Source organism: Corvus moneduloides, unplaced genomic scaffold (assembly GCF_009650955.1).
Source record: "Corvus moneduloides isolate bCorMon1 unplaced genomic scaffold, bCorMon1.pri scaffold_115_arrow_ctg1, whole genome shotgun sequence".
In the NCBI taxonomy this organism is placed as follows: domain Eukaryota; kingdom Metazoa; phylum Chordata; class Aves; order Passeriformes; family Corvidae; genus Corvus; species Corvus moneduloides.
The window spans coordinates 114,229-141,113 of NW_022436880.1; the positions used below are offsets into that span (position 1 = coordinate 114,229).

A 26,885-nucleotide genomic window follows, 5' to 3' on the forward strand; every position below is an offset into this window, starting at 1 on the left:
ACCCTCAGACCCCCCCCCCAGCTTTACCAGGACCCCCCAGAACCCCAAAGACCCCCAGACCCCTCCCAATCCTGCCAGAACACCCCCAAACCTTTCCAAGAGACCCCCCCAGAGCCCCCCAAAAACCCCCCAGAACCCCCCAAAACCCACCAGACCCCAAGGAACCCCCAAACCTTTCCAAGATCCCCCCAGAGACCCCCAAGACCCCCCAGAACCCCCCCAAACCCCCCCAGACCCCAAAGATCCCCCAAACCTTTCCAAGGCCCCCCCAAAAACCCCCCCAAGCCCCCCCAGACCCCAAAGAACCCCCAAACCTTTCTAACCCCCCCCCAAAACCCACCAGAGATCCCCCCAGAACCCCCCCAAGGCCCCCCAAAACTCCCTCAAAACCCCCCCAGACCCCAAACACCCCCCAAACCTTTCCAAGAACCCCCCAGAGACCCCCAAGACCCCCCAGAACCCCCCCAAAACCCCTCCAGACCCCAAAGAACCCCCAAACCTTTCTAACCCCCCCCCAAACCCACCAGAGACCCCCCGGAATCGCCCCAGGACCACCCAGAACCCCCCAAAAACCCCGCAGACCACAAAGAACCCCCAAACCTTTCTAACCCCCCCCAAAACCAACCAGAGACCCCCCAGAACCCCCCAAGGCCCCCCAAAACTCCCTCAAAACCCCCCCAGACCCCAAAGAACCCCCAAACCTTTCCAAGACCCCCCCAAAACCCACCAGAGACCCCCCAGAACCCCCCAAGGCCCCCCAAAACTCCCTCAAAACCCCCCCAGACCCCAAAGAACCCCCAAACCTTTCCAAGATCCCCCCAGAGCCCCACAAAGACCCCCCCAGAACCCCCCCAAAACCCCTCCAAACCCCAAACACCCCCCAAACCTTTCCAAGAACCCCCCAGAGACCCCCAAGGCCCCCCCAGAACCCCCCCCAAAACCCCTCCAGACCCTAAAAAACCCCCAAACCTTTCCAAGACCCCCCCAAAAACCCCCCAGACCCCAAAGAACCCCCAAACCTTTCCAAGACCCCCCCAAAACCCCCCAAAAACCCCCCCAGACCCCAAAGACCCCAAAACCCTCCAAAAAACCCCCAAAACCCCCCAAAACCTCCCCCAGACCCCAAAGACCCCCCAAACCTTTCCAAGATCCCCCCAAAACCCCCCAAAAACCCCCCCAGACCCCAAAGACCCCCCCAAATCTTTCCAACCCCCCCCAAACCCCCCCCCCAAAAACCCCAGAACTCCCTCAAAAACCCCCCCAGACCCCGAAAAACGCCCAAAATTTTGGGGAGGACCCTCCCCCCCCCTCCACTAACCGGGGAGGGGCTGCGGGGGCGGCGCGGGGGGGGCGCCGGGGGGGGGTCGAAGATGGGGGCGAGGAGCCGGACGAGCTCGGGGGAGCAGAAGCGCCGGGGGTCCCTCTGCAGAGCGGCCTCGGGGACATTCGAGGGGCGCACGAAGGCCAGGACCCCCGGGACCCCCACACCTGGGGGGGATGAGAGAGTGAGAGCCCCGGAAAAAACCCCAAAATCACCCCAAAAATGCCCCCAAAACCACTCCGGGACAACTGGGAAAAAACCCCCAAATCACCCCAAAAATGCCACCAAAACCACTCCGGGACAACCAGGGAAAAAATCCCAAAATCACCCCAAAAATGCCACCGAAACCGCTCCGGGACAATTGGGAAAAAAACCCCAAGTCACCCCAAAAATGCCACCGAAACCACTCCGGGACAACTGGGAAAAAACCCCCAAATCACCCCAAAAATGCCACCAAAACCACTCCGGGACAACCAGGAAAAAACCCCCAAAATCACCCCAAAAATGCCACCAAAACCACTCCGGGACAACTGCGAAAAAATCCCAAAATCACCCTAAAAATGCCACCAAAAGCGCTCCGGGACAACTGCGAAAAAACCCCAAAATCACCCCAAAAATGCCCCCAAAACCACTCCGGGACAACTGGGAAAAAACCCCAAAATCACCCCAAAAATGCCACCAAAACCACTCCGGGACAACTGGGAAAAAATCCCAAAATCACCCTAAAAATGCCACCAAAAGCGCTCCGGGACAACTGGGAAAAAACCCCCAAATCACCCCAAAAATGCCACCAAAAGCACTCCGGGACAACTGGGAAAAAACCCCCAAATCACCCCAAAAATGCCACCAAAAGCACTCCGGGACAACTGGGAAAAAAACCCCAAAATCACCCCAAAAATGCCACCGAAACCACTCCGGGACAACTGGGAAAAAATCCCCAAATCACCCCAAAAATGCCACCGAAACCGCTCCGGGACAACTGGGAAAAAATCCCCAAATCACCCCAAAAATGCCACCAAAACCACTCCGGGACAACTGGGAAAAAACCCCCAAATCACCCCAAAAATGCCACCAAAACCACTCCGGGACAACTGGGAAAAAATCCCAAAATCACCCTAAAAATGCCACCAAAAGCGCTCCGGGACAACTGGGAAAAAACCCCAAAATCACCCCAAAAATGCCCCCAAAACCACTCCGGGACAACTGGGAAAAAACCCCAAAATCACCCCAAAAATGCCACCAAAAGCGCTCCGGGACAACTGGGAAAAAACCCCAAAATCACCCCAAAAATGCCCCCAAAACCACTCCGGGACAACTGGGAAAAAACCCCAAAATCACCCCAAAAATGCCACCAAAAGCACTCCGGGACAATTGGGAAAAAAACCCCAAGTCACCCCAAAAATGCCACCAAAACCACTCAGGGACAACTGCGAAAAAACCCCAAAATCACCCCAAAAATGCCACCAAAACCACTCAGGGACAACTCGGAAAAAATCCCAAAATCACCCCAAAAACGCCCCCAGAACCACTCCGGGACAACTGGGAAAAAACCCCCAAATCACCCCAAAAATGCCACCAAAAGCACTCCGGGACAACTGGGAAAAAAACCCCAAAATCACCCCAAAAATGCCACCAAAACCACTCCGGGACAACTGGGAAAAAATCCCCAAAATCACCCCAAAAATGCCACCGAAACCGCTCCGGGACAACTGGGAAAAAATCCCCAAATCACCCCAAAAATGCCACCAAAACCACTCCGGGACAACTGGGAAAAAACCCCCAAAATCACCCCAAAAATGCCACCAAAAGCACTCCGGGACAACTGGGAAAAAACCCCAAAATCACCCCAAAAATGCCACCAAAAGCACTCCGGGACAACTGGGAAAAAACCCCAAAATCACCCCAAAAATGCCACCGAAACCACTCCGGGACAACTGGGAAAAAATCCCCAAATCACCCCAAAAATGCCACCGAAACCGCTCCGGGACAACTGGGAAAAAATCCCCAAAATCACCCCAAAAATGCCCCCAAAACCACTCCGGGACAACTGGGAAAAAACCCCAAAATCACCCCAAAAATCGCCCCAAAACCACTCCGGGACAATTGGGAAAAAAACCCCAAGTCACCCCAAAAATGCCACCAAAACCACTCAGGGACAACTGGGAAAAAACCCCAAAATCACCCCAAAAATGCCACCAAAACCACTCAGGGACAACTCGGAAGAAACCCCAAAATCACCCCAAAAATGCCACCAAAACCACTCCGGGACAACTGGGAAAAAATCCCAAAATCACCCCAAAAATGCCACCAAAGCCACTCCGGGACAACCAGGAAAAAACCCCCAAAATCACTCCAGGACCACCCGAAAAAAAAACCAAAATCACCCCAAAATCACCCCACAAACGCCCCCAAAACCACTCCGGCACCACCAGGAAAAAAACCCCCAAAATCACCCCAAAATCACTCCAGGACCACCCGAAAAAAAAACCAAAATCACCCCAAAATCACCCCACAAACGCCCCCAAAACCACTCCGGCACCACCAGGAAAAAAACCCCCAAAATCACCCCAAAATCACTCCAGGACCACCCGAAAAAAAACCCCAAAATCACCCCAAAATCACCCCACAAACGCCCCCAAAACCACTCCGGGACCACCAGGAAAAAAACCCCCAAAATCACCCCAAAATCACTCCAGGACCACCCGAAAAAAAACCCCAAATCACCCCAAAATCACCCCACAAACGCCCCCAAAACCACTCCGGCACCACCAGGAAAAAACCCCCCAAAATCACCCCAAAATCACTCCAGGACCACCCGAAAAAAAACCCCAAATCACCCCAAAAACGCCCCCAAAACCACTCCGGGACCACCAGGAAAAAAACCCCCAAAATCACCCCAAAACCACTCCAGGACCACCCGAAAAAAAACCCAAAATCACCCCACAAACGCCCCCAAAACCACTCCGGCACCACCAGGAAAAAAACCCCCAAAATCACCCCAAAATCACTCCAGGACCACCCGAAAAAAAACCCAAAATCACCCCAAAATCACCCCACAAACGCCCCCAAAACCACTCCGGCACCACCAGGAAAAAAACCCCCAAAATCACCCCAAAATCACTCCAGGACCACCCGAAAAAAAACCCAAAATCACCCCACAAACGCCCCCAAAACCACTCCGGCACCACCAGGAAAAAAACCCCCAAAATCACCCCAAAACCACTCCAGGACCACCCGAAAAAAAACCCAAAATCACCCCAAAATCACCCCAAAACCACTCCGGGACCCCCAGCACCCCCACCCCTGGTGGAGATGAGCGCGAGGGACCCCCCAAAAAATCCCCAAAACCCCCCAGGACCCCCCCAAACCCCCCCTCCCCCCCTCCCCCAGTCTCTCCCAGTCTCTCCCAGTCTCTCCCAGTTCCCCCACTGGTGCCCACCCAGGCTCAGGTCCAGCACGGCGTCCGGGGGGGCGTTGGAGGGGGTGGGGGCCGGGGGGCGACGCCCCCTCCCCAAATCGCGCCGCTCCAGGGTCTGCTCCAGGGACAGCACCAGCCCGCGCTGCTCCACGCGGCTGGGGAGGGGGCGTCAGCCCGAGACCCCCCCCCCAAAAAGGGGTTTTGGGGGTCCCCAATCCCCCCCCCCTCTCCGGGGGGGACATTTAGGGGAGGGGATGGGTGGGATTTGGGGGGGGAGGGAGGGGGTTCATTCCCTTCCCCCTCCCTGGGACCCCTCCCCAATGTTGTCCCCTCCCCTCCCCCGCCCTGTGTCCCCCCCCCCCCCCCCGGCCCCCCACGCCCCCTGCGACCCCTCAATGTCCCCTCAAAATCCCCTCGGTGACCCCCCCGTGCCCCCTGCGACCCCTCAATGTCCCCTCAAAATCCCCTCGGTGACCCCCCCGTGCCCCCTGCGACCCCTCAATGTCCCCTCAAAATCCCCTCGGTGACCCCCCCGTGCCCCCTGCGACCCCTCAATGTCCCCTCAAAATCCCCTCGGTGACCCCCCCGTGCCCCCTGCGACCCCTCAATGTCCCCTCAAAATCCCCTCGGTGACCCCCCCGTGCCCCCTGCGACCCCTCAATGTCCCCTCAAAATCCCCTCGGTGACGCCCCCGTGCCCCCTGCGACCCCTCAATGTCCCCTCAAAATCCCCTCGGTGACCCCCCCGTGCCCCCCAATGTCCATCCCCGTGCCCCCCGTGCCCCCCACGCCCCCTGGGATCCCCTCAATGTCCCCTCAGTGACCCCCCCAGTGTCCCCTGTGACCCCCCCAATGTCCCCCAATGTCCCCTCCCCGTGTCCCCCACGCCCCCTGTGACCCCTCAATGTCCCCTCAGTGACCCCCCCGGTGCCCCCTGTGACCCCCCAAGTGCCCCCCGTGCCCCCTGTGACCCCCCAATGTCCCCCAATGTCCCCTCCCCGTGTCCCCAATGTCCCCAGTGCCCCCTGTGACCCCCCCAATGTCCCCCAATGTCCCCTCCCCGTGTCCCCACGCCCCCTGTGACCCCCCCAATGTCCCCCAATGTCCCCTGCCCGTGTCCCCGTGCCCCCTGTGACCCCCCAATGTCCCCCAATGTCCCCTGCCCGTGTCCCCAATGTCCCCAGTGCCCCCTGTGACCCCCCCAATGTCCATCCCCACGCCCCCTGTGACCCCCCCAATATCCCTCAATGTCCATCCCCGTGTCCCCACGCCCCCTGTGACCCCCCCAATGTCCCCCAATGTCCCCTCCCCGTGTCCCCAATGTCCCCCTGTGACCCCCCAATGTCCCCCAATGTCCCCTGCCCGTGTCCCCGTGCCCCCTGTGACCCCCCCAATGTCCCCCAATGTCCCCTCCCCGTGTCCCCAATGTCCCCAGTGCCCCCTGTGACCCCCCCAATGTCCCCCAATGTCCCCTCCCCGTGTCCCCACACTCCCTGTGACCCCCCCAATGTCCCCCAATGTCCCCTGCCCGTGTCCCCGTGCCCCCTGTGACCCCCCAATGTCCCCCAATGTCCCCTCCCCGTGTCCCCAATGTCCCCCTGTGACCCCCCCAATGTCCCCCAATGTCCCCTCCCCGTGTCCCCAATGTCCCCTGTGCCCCTTGTGCCCCCCCGGTGCCCCCCATGCCCACCTGAGCACGAAGTGCAGGCAGACGATGCCCTCGGGGGCGGCGCGACCCCCGCCCAATGTCTCCCAATGTCCCCTGCCCGTGTCCCCCCGTGCCCCCTGTGGCCCCCCCAGTGTCCCCCAATGTCCCCTCCCCGTGTCCCCAATGTCCCCTGTGCCCCTTGTGCCCCCCCGGTGCCCCCCATGCCCACCTGAGCACGAAGTGCAGGCAGACGATGCCCTCGGGGGCGGCGCGACCCCCGCCCAATGTCCCCCAATGTCCCCTGCCCGTGTCCCCACGCCCCCTGTGACCCCCTCAATGAAACCCCCGTGCCCCCCTGTGTCCCCAATGCCCCCCCAATGTCCCCTCCCCGTGTCCCCCCGTGCCCCCTGTGACCCCCCAATGTCCCCCAATGTCCCCTCCCCGTGTCCCCAATGTCCCCCTGTGACCCCCCAATGTCCCCCAATGTCCCCTGCCCGTGTCCCCGTGCCCCCTGTGACCCCCCAATGTCCCCCAATGTCCCCTGCCCGTGTCCCCACGCCCCCTGTGACCCCCCCAATGTCCCCCAATGTCCCCTCCCCGTGTCCCCGTGCCCCCTGTGACCCCCCCAATGTCCCCCAATGTCCCCTCCCCGTGTCCCCAATGTCCCCCTGTGACCCCCCAATGTCCCCCAATGTCCCCTCCCCGTGTCCCCGTGCCCCCTGTGACCCCCCAATGCCCCCCAATGTCCCCTGCCCGTGTCCCCAATGTCCCCCTGTGACCCCCCAATGTCCCCCAATGTCCCCTCCCCGTGTCCCCAATGTCCCCCTGTGACCCCCCAATGTCCCCCAATGTCCCCTCCCCGTGTCCCCAATGTCCCCTGTGCCCCTTGTGCCCCCCCGGTGCCCCCCATGCCCACCTGAGCACGAAGTGCAGGCAGACGATGCCCTCGGGGGCGGCGCGACCCCCGCCCAATGTCTCCCAATGTCCCCTGCCCGTGTCCCCCCGTGCCCCCTGTGGCCCCCCCAGTGTCCCCCAATGTCCCCTCCCCGTGTCCCCAATGTCCCCTGTGCCCCTTGTGCCCCCCCGGTGCCCCCCATGCCCACCTGAGCACGAAGTGCAGGCAGACGATGCCCTCGGGGGCGGCGCGACCCCCGCCCAATGTCCCCCAATGTCCCCTGCCCGTGTCCCCACGCCCCCTGTGACCCCCTCAATGTCCCCCAATGTCCCCTGCCCGTGTCCCCGTGCCCCCTGTGACCCCCCAATGTCCCCCAATGTCCCCTCCCCGTGTCCCCACACTCCCTGTGACCCCCCCAATGTCCCCCAATGTCCCCTGCCCGTGTCCCCGTGCCCCCTGTGACCCCCCAATGTCCCCCAATGTCCCCTCCCCGTGTCCCCACGCCCCCTGTGACCCCCCCAATGTCCATCCCCACGCCCCCTGTGACCCCCCCAATGTCCCCCAATGTCCCCTCCCCGTGTCCCCACACTCCCTGTGACCCCCCAATGTCCCCCAATGTCCCCTGCCCGTGTCCCCAATGTCCCCCTGTGACCCCCCCAATGTCCCCCAATGTCCCCTGCCCGTGTCCCCAATGTCCCCCTGTGACCCCCCAATGTCCCCCAATGTCCTCTCCCCGTGTCCCCAATGTCCCCAGTGCCCCCTGTGACCCCCCAATGTCCCCCAATGTCCCCTCCCCGTGTCCCCACACTCCCTGTGACCCCCCCAATGTCCCCCAATGTCCCCTCCCCGTGTCCCCACACTCCCTGTGACCCCCCCAATGTCCCCCAATGTCCCCTGCCCGTGTCCCCGTGCCCCCTGTGACCCCCCAATGTCCCCCAATGTCCCCTCCCCGTGTCCCCAATGTCCCCAGTGCCCCCTGTGACCCCCCCAATGTCCATCCCCACGCCCCCTGTGACCCCCCCAATGTCCCCCAATGTCCCCTCCCCGTGTCCCCAATGTCCCCCTGTGACCCCCCAATGTCCCCCAATGTCCCCTCCCCGTGTCCCCAATGTCCCCCTGTGACCCCCCAATGTCCCCCAATGTCCCCTCCCCGTGTCCCCAATGTCCCCAGTGCCCCCTGTGACCCCCCCAATGTCCATCCCCACGCCCCCTGTGACCCCCCAATGTCCCCCAATGTCCCCTCCCCGTGTCCCCAATGTCCCCCTGTGACCCCCCCAATGCCCCCCCAATGTCCCCTCCCCGTGTCCCCACACTCCCTGTGACCCCCCCAATGTCCCCCAATGTCCCCTCCCCGTGTCCCCCTGTGCCCCTTGTGCCCCCCCGGTGCCCCCCATGCCCACCTGAGCACGAAGTGCAGGCAGACGATGCCCTCGGGGGCGGCGCGACCCCCGCCCAATGTCCCCCAATGTCCCCTGCCCGTGTCCCCCCGTGCCCCCTGTGACCCCCTCAATGTCCCCCCCGTGCCCCCCTGTGTCCCCAATGCCCCCCCAATGTCCCCTCCCCGTGTCCCCACACTCCCTGTGACCCCCCCAATGTCCCCCAATGTCCCCTGCCCGTGTCCCCGTGCCCCCTGTGACCCCCCCAATGTCCCCCAATGTCCCCTGCCCGTGTCCCCAATGTCCCCTGTGCCCCCTGTGACCCCCCAATGTCCATCCCCACGCCCCCTGTGACCCCCCCAATGTCCCCCAATGTCCCCTGCCCGTGTCCCCACGCCCCCTGTGACCCCCCCAATGTCCCCCAATGTCCCCTGCCCGTGTCCCCACGCCCCCTGTGACCCCCCCAATATCCCTCAATGTCCCCTCCCCGTGTCCCCAATGTCCCCCTGTGACCCCCCAATGTCCCCCAATGTCCCCTGCCCGTGTCCCCACGCCCCCTGTGACCCCCCAATGTCCCTCAATGTCCCCTCCCCGTGTCCCCAATGTCCCCCTGTGACCCCCCCAATGTCCCCCAATGTCCCCTCCCCGTGTCCCCCTGTGCCCCTTGTGCCCCCCCGGTGCCCCCCATGCCCACCTGAGCACGAAGTGCAGGCAGACGATGCCCTCGGGGGCGGCGCGACCCCCGCCCAATGTCCCCCAATGTCCCCTGCCCGTGTCCCCCCGTGCCCCCTGTGGCCCCCCCAGTGTCCCCCAATGTCCCCTCCCCGTGTCCCCAATGTCCCCTGTGCCCCTTGTGCCCCCCCGGTGCCCCCCATGCCCACCTGAGCACGAAGTGCAGGCAGACGATGCCCTCGGGGGCGGCGCGACCCCCGCCCAATGTCCCCCAATGTCCCCTGCCCGTGTCCCCACGCCCCCTGTGACCCCCTCAATGTCCCCCCCGTGCCCCCCTGTGTCCCCAATGCCCCCCCAATGTCCCCTCCCCGTGTCCCCACACTCCCTGTGACCCCCCCAATGTCCCCCAATGTCCCCTCCCCGTGTCCCCAATGTCCCCCTGTGACCCCCCAATGTCCCCCAATGTCCCCTCCCCGTGTCCCCAATGTCCCCAGTGCCCCCTGTGACCCCCCCAATGTCCATCCCCACGCCCCCTGTGACCCCCCCAATGTCCCCCAATGTCCCCTGCCCGTGTCCCCCTGTGCCCCTTGTGCCCCCCCGGTGCCCCCCGGGTGCCCACCTGAGCACGAAGTGCAGGCAGACGATGCCCTCGGGGGCGGCGCGACCCCCGCCCAATGTCCCCCAATGTCCCCTGCCCGTGTCCCCACGCCCCCTGTGACCCCCCCAATGTCCCCCAATGTCCCCTCCCCGTGTCCCCAATGTCCCCTGTGCCCCTTGTGCCCCCCCGGTGCCCCCCGGGTGCCCACCTGAGCACGAAGTGCAGGCAGACGATGCCCTCGGGGGCGGCGCGACCCCCGCCCATGACGGTGGCCTGGGTCTGCGCCCACAGGAAGCCCCCGCGCTTGGCCAGGAACCGGTACTGGCTCGTCACCGCCTGGCCCTTGCTCAGCACTGCGGGGGGGGATTTGGGGTGTTCAGGGGGGTTTTGGGGTGCCCAGGGGTGTCTCGGGGGGGATTTGGGGTGCCCAGGGGTGTCCCGAGGAGGATTTGGGGTGTTCAGGGGGGATTTGGGGTGTCCAGGGGTGTCCCGAGGGGGTATTTGGGGTGTTTAGGGGGGATTTGGGGTGTCCAGAGGTGTCCCGAGGGGGTATTTGGGGTGTTCAGGGGGGATTTGGGGTTCTCAGGGGTGTTCAGGGGGGATTTGGGGTGTTGAGGGGGGATTTGGGGTGTCCAGGGGTGTCCCGAGGGGGTATTTGGGGTGTTCAGGGGGGATTTGGGGTGCCCAGGGGTGTCCCGAGGGGGTATTTGGGGTGTTCAGGGGGGATTTGGGGTGTCCAGGGGTGTCCCGAGGGGGTATTTGGGGTGTTCAGGGGGGATTTGGGGTTCTCAGGGGTGTTCAGGGGGGATTTGGGGTGTTGAGGGGGGATTTGGGGTGTCCAGGGGTGTCCCGAGGGGGTATTTGGGGTGTTCAGGGGGGATTTGGGGTGCCCAGGGCTGTCCGGGGTGGATATTGGGGTTCCCAGGCAGATTTTGGGATTCCGGGGTGGATATTGGGGTTCCCAGGGCTGTCCCGGGGTGGATATTTGTGTTCCCAGGCAGATTTTGGGATTTCGGGGTGGATTTTGGGGTTCCCAGGCAGATTTTGGGATTCCGGGGTGGATACTGGGGTTCCCAGGGCTGTCCCGGGGTGGATTTTGGGGTTCCCAGGCAGATTTTGGGATTCCGGGGTGGATTTTGGGGTTCCCAGGCAGATTTTGGGATTCCGGGGTGGATACTGGGGTTCCCAGGGCTGTCCCGGGGTGGATATTGGGGTTCCCAGGCAGATTTTGGGATTTCGGGGTGGATTTTGGGGTTCCCAGGCAGATTTTGGGATTCCGGGGTGGATACTGGGGTTCCCAGGGCTGTCCCGGGGTGGATATTGGGGTTCCCAGGCAGATTTTGGGATTTCGGGGTGGATTTTGGGGTTCCCAGGCAGATTTTGGGATTCCGGGGTGGATACTGGGGTTCCCAGGGCTGTCCCGGGGTGGATATTGGGGTTCCCAGGCAGATTTTGGGATTTCGGGGTGGATATTGGGGTTCCCAGGCAGATTTTGGGGTTCCCAGGGCTGTCCCGGGGTGGATATTGGGGTTCCCAGGCAGATTTTGGGATTTCGGGGTGGATATTGGGGTTCCCAGGCAGATTTTGGGATTTCGGGGTGGATTTTGGGGTTCCCAGGCAGATTTGGGGATTCCGGGGCGGATTTGAGCCTTCCTCGCGCGGATTTTGGCATTCCCGGGTAAACATCGTAGGGGATTTCCCAGCGGATATTTTGGGATTCCCAGGTGGATATTTTGGGGGTTCCCCAACAGATTTTGGGGGTTCCCCGGGTGGATTTTGGGGGTTCGGGGCACTCACGGGTGTGGACGCTCCGGCTCAGGGTGTTGGAGTCAAGCGCGTGGACGAACTCGTAGAGGGAACACCCCAAAAGCTCCTCGGGGTGGTACCCGGCCACCTCCCCAATCCTGCACCCCAAAACCGTCATGGGGGGCACCCCAAAACCCTCAGGGGGGCACCCCAACATCGCTCCGACCCCGCACCCCCAAAAAAATATCGAATTTTGGGCCAGTTTGGGGGGGTTTGGAGGGAATTTGGGGTGCTGAGTTTTGGGGGATTTTGGGGGGTGCTGGATTTGTGGGGTGTAACGGGTTCACCATGGGGGGGTCCCGGGGTTTTGGGGGGATTTAGGGGATTTGGGGAGTCTGGGAGTGCGGATTTTGGGGGATTTGGAGGATTTGGGGTGGCTGGGAGTGCCGAGTTTTGGGGGATTTGTGGGGATTTGTGGGGTGCTGGATTTGTGGGGTGTAACGGGTTCACAATGGGGGGGTCCGAGGTTTTGGGGCGATTTAGGGGATTTGGGGAGTCTGGGAGTGCAGATTTTGGGGGATTTGGAGGATTTGGGGTGGGCGGGAGTGCCGAGTTTTGGGGGATTTGTGGGGCGCCGGCTTTGTGGGGTGTAACGGGTTCACAATGGGGGGGCCCCGGGGTTTTGGGGGCATTTAGGGAGTCTGGGAGTGCGGATTTTGGGGGATTTGGAGGATTTGGGGTGTCCAGGACTGCCGAATTTTGGGCGATTTGTGGGGATTTGGGGCGTGCCGGCTTTGTGGGGTGTAACAGGTCCACAATGGGGGGGTCCCGGGGGGGGGGGAGGGGGCCCCGGAGGGTTTTTTTTTTTTTGCCCCCCTCGCCCCCCCCCCACCTGTCGTCGCAGTAGGTGAACTTCATGTCCATGGAGTGGCGAGTGAGGACGGTGCCCGAGCCCAGCGGGGCCTCGATGGCCCCGGGGTGCGGGATGGCCTCGCAGATCAGCACCAGGCAGCGCAGGGGGGGGTCGCCGCCCCCCGCCCCCGCGTACGTCCGCATGTGCCCGGCGCAGTGCAGAACCTTCGGGGACGGGGTGGGGGGGGCACGGTCAGGGAGGGGAGGGGGTGCCAAAAAAAATCCCCACCCCGAAATGTCCAAGGAATCCCCGAGGAATTTAACCCAAAACCCCTCCCGGAACCCTCCCGAAACTTCCTGGGGATCCCCCCCGGAATGCCCAAGGAATCCCCTCGGAATTTACCCCCAAAACCCCCGGGATCGCCCCGAAATTTCCTGGGGATCCCCCCCGGAATCACCCCTGGGGATCCCCCCCGGAATCCCCAAGGAATCCCCCGGAATTTACCCCAAAACCCCGCCCGGAACCCTCCCGAAACTTTCTGGGGATCCCCCCCGGAATCACCCCTGGAGATCCCCCCCGGAATCCCCAAGGAACCCCTCGGAATTTACCCCAAAACCCCGCCCGGAACCCTCCCGAAACTTCCTGGGGATCCCCCCCGAAATGTCCAAGGAATCCCCTCGGAATTTATCCCAAAAACCCCCGGGATCGCCCCGAAATTTCCTGGGGATCCCCCCCGGAATGCCCAAGGAACCCCAAGGAATTTACCCCCAAAACCCCCCCAGAACCACCCCGAAATTTCCTGGGGATTCCCCTCGGAATTTACCCCAAACCCCCCCCCAGGATCATCCCGAAATTTCCTGGGGATCCCCCCCGGAATCACCCCGAAATCACCCCTGGGGATCCCCCCCGGAATCCCCAAGGAACCCCTCGGAATTTACCCCAAAACCCCGCCCGGAACCCTCCCGAAATTTCCTGGGGATCCCCCCCGGAATGCCCAAGGAATCCCCTCGGAATTTACCCCCAAAACCCCCCGGGATCGCCCCAAAATTTCCTCGGGATCCCCCCCGGAATCACCCCGAAATCACCCCTGGGGATCCCTCCTGGAATCCCCAAGGAACCCCCCGGAATTTACCCCAAAAACCGCTCCCGGGATCGCCCCGAAATTTCTTGGGGATCCCCCCCGAAATGCCCAAGGAATCCCCTCGGAATTTACCCCAAACCCCCCCCCAGGATCATCCCGAAATTTCCTGGGGATCCCCCCCGGAATCACCCCGAAATCACCCCTGGAGATCCCCCCCGGAATCCCCAAGGAATCCCCCGGAATTTACCCCAAAACCCCGCCCGGAACCCTCCCGAAACTTCCTGGGGATCCACCCCGAAATGTCCAAGGAATCCCCTCGGAATTTACCCCCAAAACCCCCCGGGGATCGCCCCGAAATTTCCTGGGGATCCCCCCCGAAATCACCCCGGAATCATCCCTGGGATCCCTCCTGGAATCCCCAAGGAACCCCTCGGAATTTACCCCAAAACCCCCCAAATGTCCCCAAAATGTCCCCCAAACCCCCCAAATGTCCCCAAATGTTCCCCAATATCCCCCAAATGTCCCCCAAACCCCCCAAATGCCCCCCCAAATGTCCCCCAATATCCCCAATGTCCCCCTAAATTTACCCCAAAACCACCCCAAATGTCCCCAAAATGTCCCCAACCCCCCCAAATGTCCCCAAATGTTCCCCAATATCCCCCAAATGTCCCCCAAACCCCCCAAATGTCCCCAAATGTCCCCCAATATCCCCAATGTCCCCCTAAATTTACCCCAAAACCCCCCAAATGTCCCCAAAATGTCCCCCAAACCCCCCAAATGTCCCCAAATGTTCCCCAATATCCCCAATGTCCCCCTAAATTTACTCCAAAACCCCCCAAATGTCCCCAAAATGTCCCCCAAACCCCCCAAATGTTCCCAAATGTCCCCCAATATCCCCGATGTCCCCCTAAATTTACCCCAAAACCCCCCAAATGTCCCCAAAATGTCCCCCAAACCCCCCAAAATGTCCCTAAATGTCCCCCAATATTCCCCAAATGTCCCCCTAAATTTACCCCAAATGTCCCCAAATGTCCCCCAAATGTCCCCAAATGTCCCCAATGTCCCCCAAACCCCCCAAATGTTCCCCAATATCCCCCAAATGTCCCCAAAACCCCCCAAATGTCCCCAAATGTGCCCTCTAATATCCCCGACGTCCCCCTAAATTTACCCCAAAACCCCCCAAATGTCCCCAAAATGTCCCCCAAACCCCCCAAATGTCCCCAAATGTTCCCCAATATCCCCGATGTCCCCCTAAATTTACCCCAAAACCCCCCAAATGTCCCCAAAATGTCCCCCAAACCCCCCAAATGTTCCCAAATGTCCCCCAATATCCCCGATGTCCCCCTAAATTTACCCCAAAACCCCCCAAATGTCCCCAAAATGTCCCCTAAACCCCCCAAAATGTCCCCAAATGTCCCCCAATATTCCCCAAATGTCCCCAAAACCCCCCAAATGTCCCCAAATGTCCCCAATGTCCCCCAAACCCCCCAAATGTTCCCCAATATCCCCCAAATGTCCCCAAAACCCCCCAAATGTCCCCCAATATCCCCAATGTCCCCCTAAATTTACCCCAAAACCCCCCAAATGTCCCCAAAATGTCCCCAACCCCCCCAAATGTCCCCAAATGTGCCCCAATATCCCCCAAATGTCCCCAAAACCCCCCAAATGCCCCCCCAAATGTCCCCCCAATATCCCCAATGTCCCCCTAAATTTACCCCAAAACCCCCCAAATGTCCCCAAAATGTCCCCCAAACCCCCCAAATGTCCCCAAATGTCCCCCAATATCCCCCAAATGTCCCCCAAACCCCCCAAATGCCCCCCCAAATGTCCCCCCAATATCCCCAATGTCCCCCTAAATTTACCCCCAAAACCCCCAAATGTCCCCAAAATGTCCCCCAAACCCCCCAAATGTCCCCAAATGTTCCCCAAAATGTCCCCAAATGTCCCCCAATATCCCCCAAATGTCCCCAAATGTCCCCCAATATCCCCCAAATGTCCCCCATAACCCCCAAATGTCCCCCCAAATGTCCCCCCAATGTCCCCAAATGTCCCCTGGAATGCCCCCAAAGTCCCCCAAATGTCCCCAAAACCCCCCAAAATCCCCCGAATGTCCCCAAAATCCCCCAAATGTCCCCCCCGTGTCCCCCCCCCACCTTCCAGGACGCCGCTTTGAGGTTGAGGCAGCGCCCGCGCCCGGTCAGGGTGCTCTTCATGCGCAGGGAGAAGCTGCGCCCCGAGCGCTCCCCCCGCCGCCGGGGACCCCCTGGGGGGGTCACAAGGGTCAGGGGGGTCCCAGGATTTGGGGGAGGGTCGCAGGATTTGGGATATCCCAGGATTTGGGGGGAAATCCCAGGATTTGGGGGGCTCAGGGTGCTCTTCATGCGCAGGGAGAAGCTGCGCCCCGAGCGCTCCCCCCGACGCCGGGGACCCCCTGGGGGGGTCGGGGAGGGTCAGGGGGGTCCCAGGATTTGGGGGAGGGTCGCAGGATTTGGGGAGGGGTCCCAGGATTTGGGATATCCCAGGATTTGGGGGGAAATCCCAGGATTTGGGGGGCTCAGGGTGCTCTTCATGCGCAGGGAGAAGCTGCGCCCCGAGCGCTCCCCCCGCCGCCGGGGACCCCCTGGGGGGGCCACAAGGGTCAGGGGGGTCCCAGGATTTGGGGGAGGGGTCCCAGGATTTGGGATATCCCAGGATTTGGGGGGAAATCCCAGGATTTGGGGAGTCCGGGTGCTCTTCATGCGCAGGGAGAAGCTGCGCCCCGAGCGCTCCCCCCGCCGCCGGGGACCCCCTGGGGGGGTCGAGGGGGGTCACAGGGGGTCCAAGGGGGTCCCAGGATTTGGGGGAGGGTCGCAGGATTTGGGGGAGGGTCCCAGGATTTGGGATATCCCAGGATTTGGGGGGAAATCCCGGGATTTGGGGGGCTCAGGGTGCTCTTCATGCGCAGGGAGAAGCTGCGCCCCGAGCGCTCCCCCCGACGCCGGGGACCCCCTGGGGGGGTCGGGGAGGGTCAGGGGGGTCCCAGGATTTGGGGGGGGGGTCCCAGGATTTGGGGGAGGGTCCCAGGATTTGGGATATCCCAGGATTTGGGGGGAAATCCCGGGATTTGGGGGCTCAGGGTGCTCTTCATGCGCAGGGAGAAGCTGCGCCCCGAGCGCTCCCCCCGCCGCCGGGGACCCCCTGGGGGGGTCGAGGGGGGTCACAGGGGGTCCAAGGGGGTCCCAGGATTTGGGGGAGGGTCGCAGGATTTGGGGAGGGGTCCCAGGATTTGGGATATCCCAGGATTTGGGGGGAAATCCCGGGATTTGGGGGGCTCAGGGTGCTCTTCATGCGCAGGGAGAAGCTGCGCCCCGAGCGCTCCCCCCGCCGCCGGGGACCCCCTGGGGGGGTCGAGGGGGGTCACAGGGGGTCCAAGGGGGTCCCAGGATTTGGGGGAGGGTCGCAGGATTTGGGGAGGGGTCCCAGGATTTGGGATATCCCAGGATTTGGGGGGAAATCCCAGGGATTTGGGGGGCTCAGGGTGCTCTTCATGCGCAGGGAGAAGCTGCGTCCCGAGCGCTCCCCCCGCCGCCGGGGACCCCCTGGGGGGGTCACAAGGGTCAGGGGGGTCCCAGGATTTGGGGGGGGGTCCCAGGATTTGGGGAGGGGTCCCAGGATTTGGGATATCCCAGGATTTGGGGGGAAATCCCAGGATTTGGGAGGCTCAGGGTGCTCTTCATGCGCAGGGAGAAGCTGCGCCCCGAGCGCTCCCCCCGCCGCCGGGGACCCCCTGGGGGGGTCGGGGAGGGTCACAGGGGGTCCAAGCGGGTCCCAGGATTTGGGGGAGGGGTCCCAGAAATTTGGGGAGGGGTCCCAGGATTTGGGATATCCCAGGATTTGGGGGGAAATCCCGGGATTTGGGGGGCTCAGGGTGCTCTTCATGCGCAGGGAGAAGCTGCGCCCCGAGCGCTCCCCCCGACGCCGGGGACCCCCTGGGGGGGTCGGGGAGGGTCAGGGGGGTCCCAGGATTTGGGGGGGGGTCCCAGGATTTGGGGGAGGGGTCCCAGGATTTGGGATATCCCAGGATTTGGGGGGAAATCCCAGGATTTGGGGGGCTCAGGGTGCTCTTCATGCGCAGGGAGAAGCTGCGCCCCGAGCGCTCCCCCCGCCGCCGGGGACCCCCTGGGGGGGTCGAGGGGGGTCACAGGGGGTCCAAGGGGGTCCCAGGATTATTTGGGGGGGGTCCCAGGATTTGGGGGAGGGTCCCAGGATTTGGGATATCCCAGGATTTGGGGGGAAATCCCAGGATTTGGGGGGCTCAGGGTGCTCTTCATGCGCAGGGAGAAGCTGCGCCCCGAGCGCTCCCCCCGCCGCCGGGGACCCCCTGGGGGGGTCACAAGGGTCAGGGGGGTCCCAGGATTTGGGGAGGGGTCCCAGGATTTGGGATATCCCAGGATTTGGGGGGAAATCCCAGGATTTGGGGGGCTCAGGGTGCTCTTCATGCGCAGGGAGAAGCTGCGCCCCGAGCGCTCCCCCCGCGGGATTTTTTGGGGGGGTGGGGTTAATTTGGGGAGGGGTCTCACCCAAACAGGATCTCAGGGCTGATTTTGGGGATCCCGGGGGGATTTTTTTTGGGGGTGAGGGTGGGGTTAATTTGGGGAGGGGTCTCAGGGCTGATTTTGGGGATCCCGGGGGGATTTTTCTTGGGGGTGGGGGTGGGGTTAATTTGGGGAGGGGTCTCAGGGCTGATTTTGGGGATCCCGGGGGGATTTTTTTTGGGGGTGGGGGTGGGGTTAATTTGGGGAGGGGTCTCAGGGCTGATTTTGGGGATCCCGGGGGGATTTTTGGGGGTCCCGGGGGGGTTAATTTGGGGAGGGGTCTCACCCTGACAGGATCTCAGGGATGATTTTGGGGGTATTGGGGGATGATTTGGGGGTATTTTTTGGGGCGGGTTAATTTGGGGAGGGGTCTCACCCTAACAGCGGCTCAGGGCTGATTTTGGGGATCCCGGGGGGATTTTTTTTGGGGGGGTGGGGTTAATTTGGGGAGGGGTCTCACCCAAACAGGCTCTCAGGGCTGATTTTGGGGATCCCGGGGGGATTTTTTTTGGGGGTGGGGGTGGGGTTAATTTGGGGAGGGGTCTCAGGGCTGATTTTGGGGATCCCGGGGGGATTTTTTTTTGGGGGTGGGGGTGGGGTTAATTTGGGGAGGGGTCTCAGGGCTGATTTTGGGGATCCCGGGGGGATTTTTGGGGGTCCCGGGGGGGTTAATTTGGGGAGGGGTCTCACCCTGACAGCGGCTCAGGGCTGATTTTGGGGAGGGTCCCGGGGGGGTTAATTTGGGGAGGGGTCTCACCCTAACAGGATCTCAGGGATGATTTTGGGGGTATTGGGGGATGATTTGGGGGTATTTTTTGGGGCGGGTTAATTTGGGGAGGGGTCTCACCCTGACAGCGGCTCAGGGCTGATTTTGGGGATCCCGGGGGGATTTTTTTTGGGGGGGGGGGGGGGGGTTAATTTGGGGAGGGGTCTCAGGGCTGATTTTGGGGATCCCGGGGGGATTTTTTTTTGGGGGTGGGGGTGGGGTTAATTTGGGGAGGGGTCTCAGGGCTGATTTTGGGGATCCCGGGGGGATTTTTTTTGGGGGTGGGGGTGGGGTTAATTTGGGGAGGGGTCTCACCCTGACAGGATCTCAGGGATGATTTTGGGGGTATTGGGGGATGATTTGGGGGTATTTTTTGGGGCGGGTTAATTTGGGGAGGGGTCTCACCCTGACAGCGGCTCAGGGCTGATTTTGGGGATCCCGGGGGGATTTTTTTTGGGGGTGGGGGTGGGGTTAATTTGGGGAGGGGTCTCAGGGCTGATTTTGGGGATCCCGGGGGGATTTTTGGGGGTCCCGGGGGGGTTAATTTGGGGAGGGGTCTCACCCTGACAGGATCTCAGGGATGATTTGGGGGTATTTTTTGGGGCGGGTTAATTTGGGGAGGGGTCTCACCCTGACAGCGGCTCAGGGCTGATTTTGGGGATCCCGGGGGGATTTTTTTTGGGGGGGTGGGGTTAATTTGGGGAGGGGTCTCACCCTGGCGGGGGCTGAGCACGTCCTGCAGCTCCTCGTGGTCGCAGGGGTGCACGAAGTCGAAGACGCTGTGCCCGATCAGCTCCAGCTGGGGGGGGGGGGGGCGCATTTTTGGGGGGGTCCGGGGGGGTCCCAGCTCCAATTTTGGGGTGCCCGGACCCCTCCCCCCCTCCCCCACCTCGGTATTGGGGCATTGAAGAATTTTGGGACCCCCCCCCCCCACGAAGGTTTTTGGGGTGCCAAAAGGGTTTGGGGCCCCTCCCACGAAGGTTTTTGGGGCTCCCCCCGCAGATTTTGGGGCTCCCCGACAGATTTTGGGACCCCTCCCACGAAGATTTTGGGGCTCCCCCGAAGATTTTGGGGCTCCCCGACAGATTTTGGGGCCCCTCCCCCAGCAGATTTTTGGGGCTCCCCGACAGATTTTCGGGTTCCCCGACAGATTTTGGGGCTCCCCCGAAGATTTTCGGGCTCCCCGACAGATTTTGGGGCCCCTCCCCCAGCAGATTTTTGGGGCTCCCCGACAGATTTTGGGGCTCCCCGACAGATTTTGGGGCCCCTCCCACGAAGATTTTGGGGCTCCCCCGAAGATTTTCGGGTTCCCCGACAGATTTTGGGGCTCCCCCGAAGATTTTCGGGCTCCCCGACAGATTTTCGGGCTCCCCCCGCAGATTTTTGGGGCTCCCCCCGCAAATTTTGGGGCTCCCCCGAAGATTTTCGGGCTCTCCGACAGATTTTTGGGGCTCCCCCGGCAGATTTTGGGGCTCCCCCGGCAGATTTTGGGGCTCCCCGACAGATTTTGGGGCCCCTCCCCCGAAGATTTTGGGGCCCCTCCCACGAAGATTTTTGGGGCTCCCCCCGCAAATTTTGGGGCTCCCCCGAAGATTTTTGGGGCTCCCCCCGCAAATTTTGGGGCTCCCCCGAAGATTTTTGGGGCTCCCCCCGCAGATTTGGGGCCCCTCCCCGACAGATTCCTGACCCCCCCCAGACAGATTTTTGGGGTCACCCCTGGCAGATTTTGGGGCCCCTCCCCGCGGATTTTTTTGAGACTCCCCCAGCAGATTTTGGGGCCCCTCCCCGCGGATTTTTTTGAGACTCCCCCAGCAGATTTTGGGGCCCCTCCCCACGGAATTTTTTGGGGCTCCCCCAGCAGATTTTGGGGCCCCTCCCGACGGATTTTTTTGGGGCTCCCCCAGCAAATTTTGGGGCCCCTCCCCACGGATTTTTTTGGGGCTCCCCCAGCAAATTTTGGGGCCGCTCCCCACGGATTTTTTTGAGACTCCCCCAGCAAATTTTGGGGCCGCTCCCCACGGATTTTTTTGAGGCTCCCCCAGCAAATTTTGGGGCCGCTCCCCACGGATTTTTTTGGGGCTCCCCCCGACAGATTTTGGGGCCGCTCCCCACGGATTTTTTTGAGGCTCCCCCGGCAGATTTTGGGGCCCCTCCCCACGGATTTTTTTGGGGCTCCCCCAGCAAATTTTGGGGCCGCTCCCCACGGATTTTTTTGAGACTCCCCCAGCAAATTTTGGGGCCGCTCCCCACGGATTTTTTTGAGGCTCCCCCAGCAAATTTTGGGGCCGCTCCCGACGGATTTTTTTGGGGCTCCCCCCGACAGATTTTGGGGCCGCTCCCCACGGATTTTTTTGAGGCTCCCCCGGCAGATTTTGGGGCCCCTCCCCACGGATTTTTTTGGGGCTCCCCCAGCAGATTTTGGGGCCCCTCTCCACGGATTTTTTTGGGGCTCCCCCCGCACATTTGGGGCCCCTCCCCCACAGATTCCTGACCCCCCCGGACAGATTTTTTGGGGTCACCCCTGGCAGATTTTGGGGCCCCTCCCCACGGATTTTTTTGAGGCTCCCCCGGCAGATTTTGGGGGTCCCCCAGACAGATTTTTGGGGTCACTCCCGGCAGATTTTGGGGCCCCTCCCGACGGATTTTTTTGGGGCTCCCCCAGCAGATTTCGGGGCCCCTCCCCGACAGATTCCTGACCCCCCCCAGACAGATTTTTTGGGGTCACCCCTGGCAGATTTTGGGGCCCCTCTCCACGGATTTTTTTGGGGCTCCCCCAGCAGATTTTGGGGCCCCTCCCCACGGATTTTTTTGGGGCTCCCCCCGCAAATTTGGGCCCCTCCCCGACAGACTCCTGACCCCCCCCAGACAGATTTTTGGGGTCACTCCCGGCAGATTTTGGGGCCCCTCCCCACGGACTTTTTTTGGGGTCACCCCTGGCAGATTTTGGGGCCCCTCCCCACGGATTTTTTTGGGGCTCCCCCGGCAGATTTTGGGGGTCCCCCAGACAGATTTTTCGGGGCCCTTCTTGACAGATTTTTGGGGCCGCTCCCCGACAGATTTTGGGGCCCCTCCCCGACAGATTTTTGGGGCTCCCCCAGAAGATTTTTGGGGTCACTCCCGGCAGATTTTGGGGCCCCTCCCCACGGATTTTTTTGAGGCTCCCCCGGCAGATTTTGGGGCCGCTCCCCGACAGATTCCTGACCCCCCCCTGACAGATTTTTGGGGTCACCCCTGGCAGATTTTGGGGCCCCTCCCGACGGATTTTTTTGGGGCTCCCCCCGCAAATTTGGGCCCCTCCCCGACAGACTCCTGACCCCCCCCAGACAGATTTTTGGGGTCACTCCCGGCAGATTTTGGGGCCCCTCCCCACGGATTTTTTTTGGGGTCACCCCTGGCAGATTTTGGGGCCCCTCCCCACGGATTTTTTTGGGGCTCCCCCGGCAGATTTTGGGGGTCCCCCAGACAGATTTTTCGGGGCCCTTCTTGACAGATTTTTGGGGCCGCTCCCCGACAGATTTTGGGGCCCCTCCCCGACAGATTCCTGACCCCCCCAGACAGATTTTTGGGGTCACTCCCGGCAGATTTTGGGGCCCCTCCCCGCGGATTTTTTTGAGGCTCCCCCGGCAAATTTTGGGGCCCCTCCCCACGGAATTTTTTGAGACTCCCCCAGCAAATTTTGGGGCCCCTCCCCGCGGATTTTTTTGAGACTCCCCCAGCAAATTTTGGGGCCCCTCCCCGCGGATTTTTTTGGGGCTCCCCCAGCAGATTTTGGGGCCCCTCCCGACGGATTTTTTTGGGGCTCCCCCCGCACATTTGGGGCCCCTCCCCCACAGATTCCTGACCCCCCCGGACAGATTTTTTGGGGTCACCCCTGGCAGATTTTGGGGCCCCTCCCCACGGATTTTTTTGAGGCTCCCCCGGCAGATTTTGGGGGTCCCCCAGACAGATTTTTGGGGTCACTCCCGGCAGATTTTGGGGCCCCTCCCGACGGATTTTTTTTGGGGCTCCCCCAGCAGATTTCGGGGCCCCTCCCCGACAGATTCCTGACCCCCCCCAGACAAATTTTTTGGGGTCACCCCTGGCAGATTTTGGGGCCCCTCCCCACGGATTTTTTTTTGGGGTCACCCCTGGCAGATTTTGGGGCCCCTCCCCACGGATTTTTTTGAGGCTCCCCCGGCAAATTTTGGAGCCCCTCCCCACGGATTTTTTTGGGGCTCCCCCAGCAGATTTTGGGGCCCCTCTCCACGGATTTTTTTGGGGCTCCCCCCGCACATTTGGGGCCCCTCCCCCACAGATTCCTGACCCCCCCGGACAGATTTTTTGGGGTCACCCCTGGCAGATTTTGGGGCCCCTCCCCACGGATTTTTTTGAGGCTCCCCCGGCAGATTTTGGGGGTCCCCCAGACAGATTTTTGGGGTCACTCCCGGCAGATTTTGGGGCCCCTCCCCACGGATTTTTTTGGGGCTCCCCCAGCAGATTTCGGGGCCCCTCCCCGACAGATTCCTGACCCCCCCCAGACAGATTTTTTGGGGTCACTCCCGGCAGATTTTGGGGCCCCTCCCCACGGATTTTTTTGGGGCTCCCCCCGCAAATTTGGGCCCCTCCCCGACAGACTCCTGACCCCCCCCAGACAGATTTTTGGGGTCACTCCCGGCAGATTTTGGGGCCCCTCCCCACGGACTTTTTTTGGGGTCACCCCTGGCAGATTTTGGGGCCCCTCCCCACGGATTTTTTTGGGGCTCCCCCGGCAGATTTTGGGGGTCCCCCAGACAGATTTTTCGGGGCCCTTCTTGACAGATTTTTGGGGCCGCTCCCCGACAGATTTTGGGGCCCCTCCCCGACAGATTTTTGGGGCTCCCCCAGAAGATTTTTGGGGTCACTCCCGGCAGATTTTGGGGCCCCTCCCCACGGATTTTTTTGAGGCTCCCCCGGCAGATTTTGGGGCCGCTCCCCACGGATTTTTTTGAGGCTCCCCCGGCAGATTTTGGGGCCGCTCCCCGCGGATTTTTTCGGGTCACCCTGGCAGATTTTGGAGCCCCTCCCCACGGATTTTTTTGAGGCTCCCCCCGCCGATTTTTTGCCCCCCCCCGGAGGTTTTTGGGCCCCCCCCCGCACCTGGCTGAGCCCCAGCAGGCGGCTGACGTTCTCGGACAGGTAAATCATGTCCCCCCCCTCGCTCAGCACCATCACGAAGCCGCTCAGCGCCTGCAGGTAACACCCGTCCACCGCCTCGGCCGCCGCCGCCCACGCCCCTGCGGGGGGGGGTCCAGGGGGGGCGTCAGGGGGTCCCCAAAAAGGTGGGGGGGTCGGGGGTCCCCGGGGGGGGTCGGGGGTTTTGGGGGGTTGCAGGTAAAACCCATCCCCCCCCCCTTGGGTGTGGCCGTTCAGGCACCTTTTGGGGTGGGGGGGGGGTTCAAAGGGGGCTGGGGGTGTTTGGGGGGGGGGTCCTCAAAAAGGTGGGGGGGGGTCCCAGGGGTCTGGGGAGGGTCCTTGGGGGGAGGGGGTTGGGGGTGCCCCCGGAGTAGATGGGGGAGGGGAGGAGGGGGGTCCCGGGGGGTCCCTCTGGGAATTTGGGGAGTCCTGAGGGGGTCCCGGGAGGCTTTTGGGGGAGCCGGGGGGGTCCCGAGGGGGTTCTGAGGACTCCAGGAGGGTCCTGAGTGATTTGGGGAGGGGTCTCGATGGATTTGGGGGGGTCTCAGTGGGTTTGGGGGGAGTCTTGGGGGGATCTCGGTGGATTGAGGGGGGTCCTGATGGATTTGGGGGGGGTCCGATGGATTTGGGCGGGGGGGTCCCACTGATTTTTGGGGAGATCCGATGGATTTGGGGGGGGGGGGGGTCCCGATGGATTGGGGGGTCCCAATGGGTTTGGGGGGAATCTTGGGGGGGTCTCGGTGGATTTGGGGGGGGTCCCGGTGATTTTGGGGGGTCCCGCTGATTTTTGGGGATGTCTGATGGATTTGGGGGGGGTCCCGGTGGTTTTGGGGGGGTCCCGCTGGCTTTGGGGGGTCCGATGGATTGGGGGGGGTCCCGCGGATTTTTGGGGGTCCCGCTGGCTTTTGGGGGGGTCCCGCTGGCTTTGGGGAGGTCCGATGGATTTTGGGGGGGGGGTCTTGGTGATTTTGGGGGGGTCTCGCTGATTTTTGGGGATGTCTGATGGATTTGGGGGGGGGGTCCCGGTGGTTTTGGGGGGGGTCCCGCTGGCTTTGGGGAGATCCGATGGATTTGGGGGGGTCTTGGTGACTTTGGGGGGGGTCTCGCTGATTTTTGGGGATGTCTGATGGATTTGGGGGGGGGTCCCGGTGGTTTTGGGGGGGTCCCGGTGGCTTTGGGGAGATCCGATGGATTTGAGGGGGGGGGGGGTCCCAATGGATTTGGGGGGTCCCAATGGGTTTGGGGGGAGTCTTGGGGGGGTCTCGGTGAATTTGGGGGGGTCCCGGTGACTTTGGGGGGTTCCGCTGATTTTTGGGGGGTCCGATGGATTTGGGGGGGGTCCCGGTGGCTTTGGGGGGGTCCGATGGATTTTGGGGGGGGTCTTGGTGATTTTGGGGGGGTCTCGCTGATTTTTGGGGATGTCTGATGGATTTGGGGGGGGTCCCAGTGGTTTTGGGGGGGTCCCGCTGGCTTTGGGGGGTCCGATGGATTGGGGGGGGTCCCGCGGATTTTTGGGGGTCCCGCTGGCTTTTGGGGGGGTCCCGCTGGCTTTGGGGAGATCCGATGGATTTGGGGGGGGTCTTGGTGATTTTGGGGGGGGTCTCGCTGATTTTTGGGGATGTCTGATGGATTTGGGGGGGGGTCCCGGTGGTTTTGGGGGGGTCCCGGTGGCTTTGGGGAGATCCGATGGATTTGAGGGGGGGGGGGGGGTCCCGATGGATTTGGGGGGTCCCAATGGGTTTGGGGGGAATCTTGGGGGGGTCTCGGTGGATTTGGGGGGGGTCCCGGTGATTTTGGGGGGTCCCGCTGATTTTTGGGGATGTCTGATGGATTTGGGGGGGGGTCCCGGTGGTTTTGGGGGGGGTCCCGCTGGCTTTGGGGGGTCCGATGGATTGGGGGGGGTCCCGCGGATTTTTGGGGGTCCCGCTGGCTTTTGGGGGGGGTCCCGCTGGCTTTGGGGAGGTCCGATGGATTTTGGGGGGGGGGTCTTGGTGATTTTGGGGGGGTCTCGCTGATTTTTGGGGATGTCTGATGGATTTGGGGGGGGGTCCCGGTGGTTTTGGGGGGTCCCAATGGGTTTGGGGGGAGTCTTGGGGGGGTCTCGGTGGATTTGGGGGGGTCCCGGTGACTTTGGGGGGTTCCGCTGATTTTTGGGGGGTCCGATGGATTTGGGGGGGGTCCCGGTGGCTTTGGGGGGGTCCTGGTGGCTTTGGGGAGGTCCGATGGATTTGGGGGGGTCCCGATGGATTTGGGGGGTCCGATGGATTTGGGGGGGGGGTCCCGGTGGCTTTGGGGGGGGTCCCGGTGGCTTTGGGGGGGTCCTGGTGGCTTTTGGAGATCCGATGGATTTGGGGGGGGGGGTCCGATGGCTTTGGGGGGGTTCCCGATGGATTTGGGGGGGTCCCAATGGGTTTGGGGGAAATCTTGGGGAGGTCTCAGAGGATTTGAGTGGGGTCCTGCTGGCTTTGGGGAGATCCGCTAGATTTGGGGGGGGGTCCCGGTGACTTTGGGGGGTTCCGGGTCCCGGTGATTTTATTTGGGGGGGCTGGTCCCGGGGGGTCTCACCCGCGGCCAGCAGGCGGTGCACGCGCAGGTAGCTGATGGTCAAGCGCATGATGGACGCTTTGTCCAGGTGGGCGCTGACCCCGCGGGCGAAGGGCAGTGCCAGGGCCAGCTGCCCGAACACCTCGGCCTCGCGGCTCCGCCGGCACCGCGCCGCGTCCCGGGAGCGCTCCCGGCGGCCCTCGGGGGTCGGCCTGGGGCGGGGGAGACCCCAAAATTCAACCC

The 26,885-nt window shown here is 62.3% G+C and overlaps 1 protein-coding gene across 1 annotated transcript; it reads right to left on the reverse strand.

The window, feature by feature from the left end:
* Positions 1 to 4: 4 nt before the first annotated feature.
* On the reverse strand, positions 5 to 26,885 carry LOC116438791 (hypoxia-inducible factor 3-alpha-like; the record flags this gene model as incomplete). The annotated part of the gene is made up of 10 exons (XM_032097788.1): positions 5 to 21; positions 1,333 to 1,488; positions 4,761 to 4,894; positions 10,136 to 10,280; positions 11,725 to 11,831; positions 12,566 to 12,750; positions 15,761 to 15,870; positions 19,662 to 19,746; positions 24,063 to 24,199; positions 26,664 to 26,885. Coding segments are annotated over 10 exons (1,298 nt in total), but the record flags the coding sequence as incomplete, so codon positions are not given.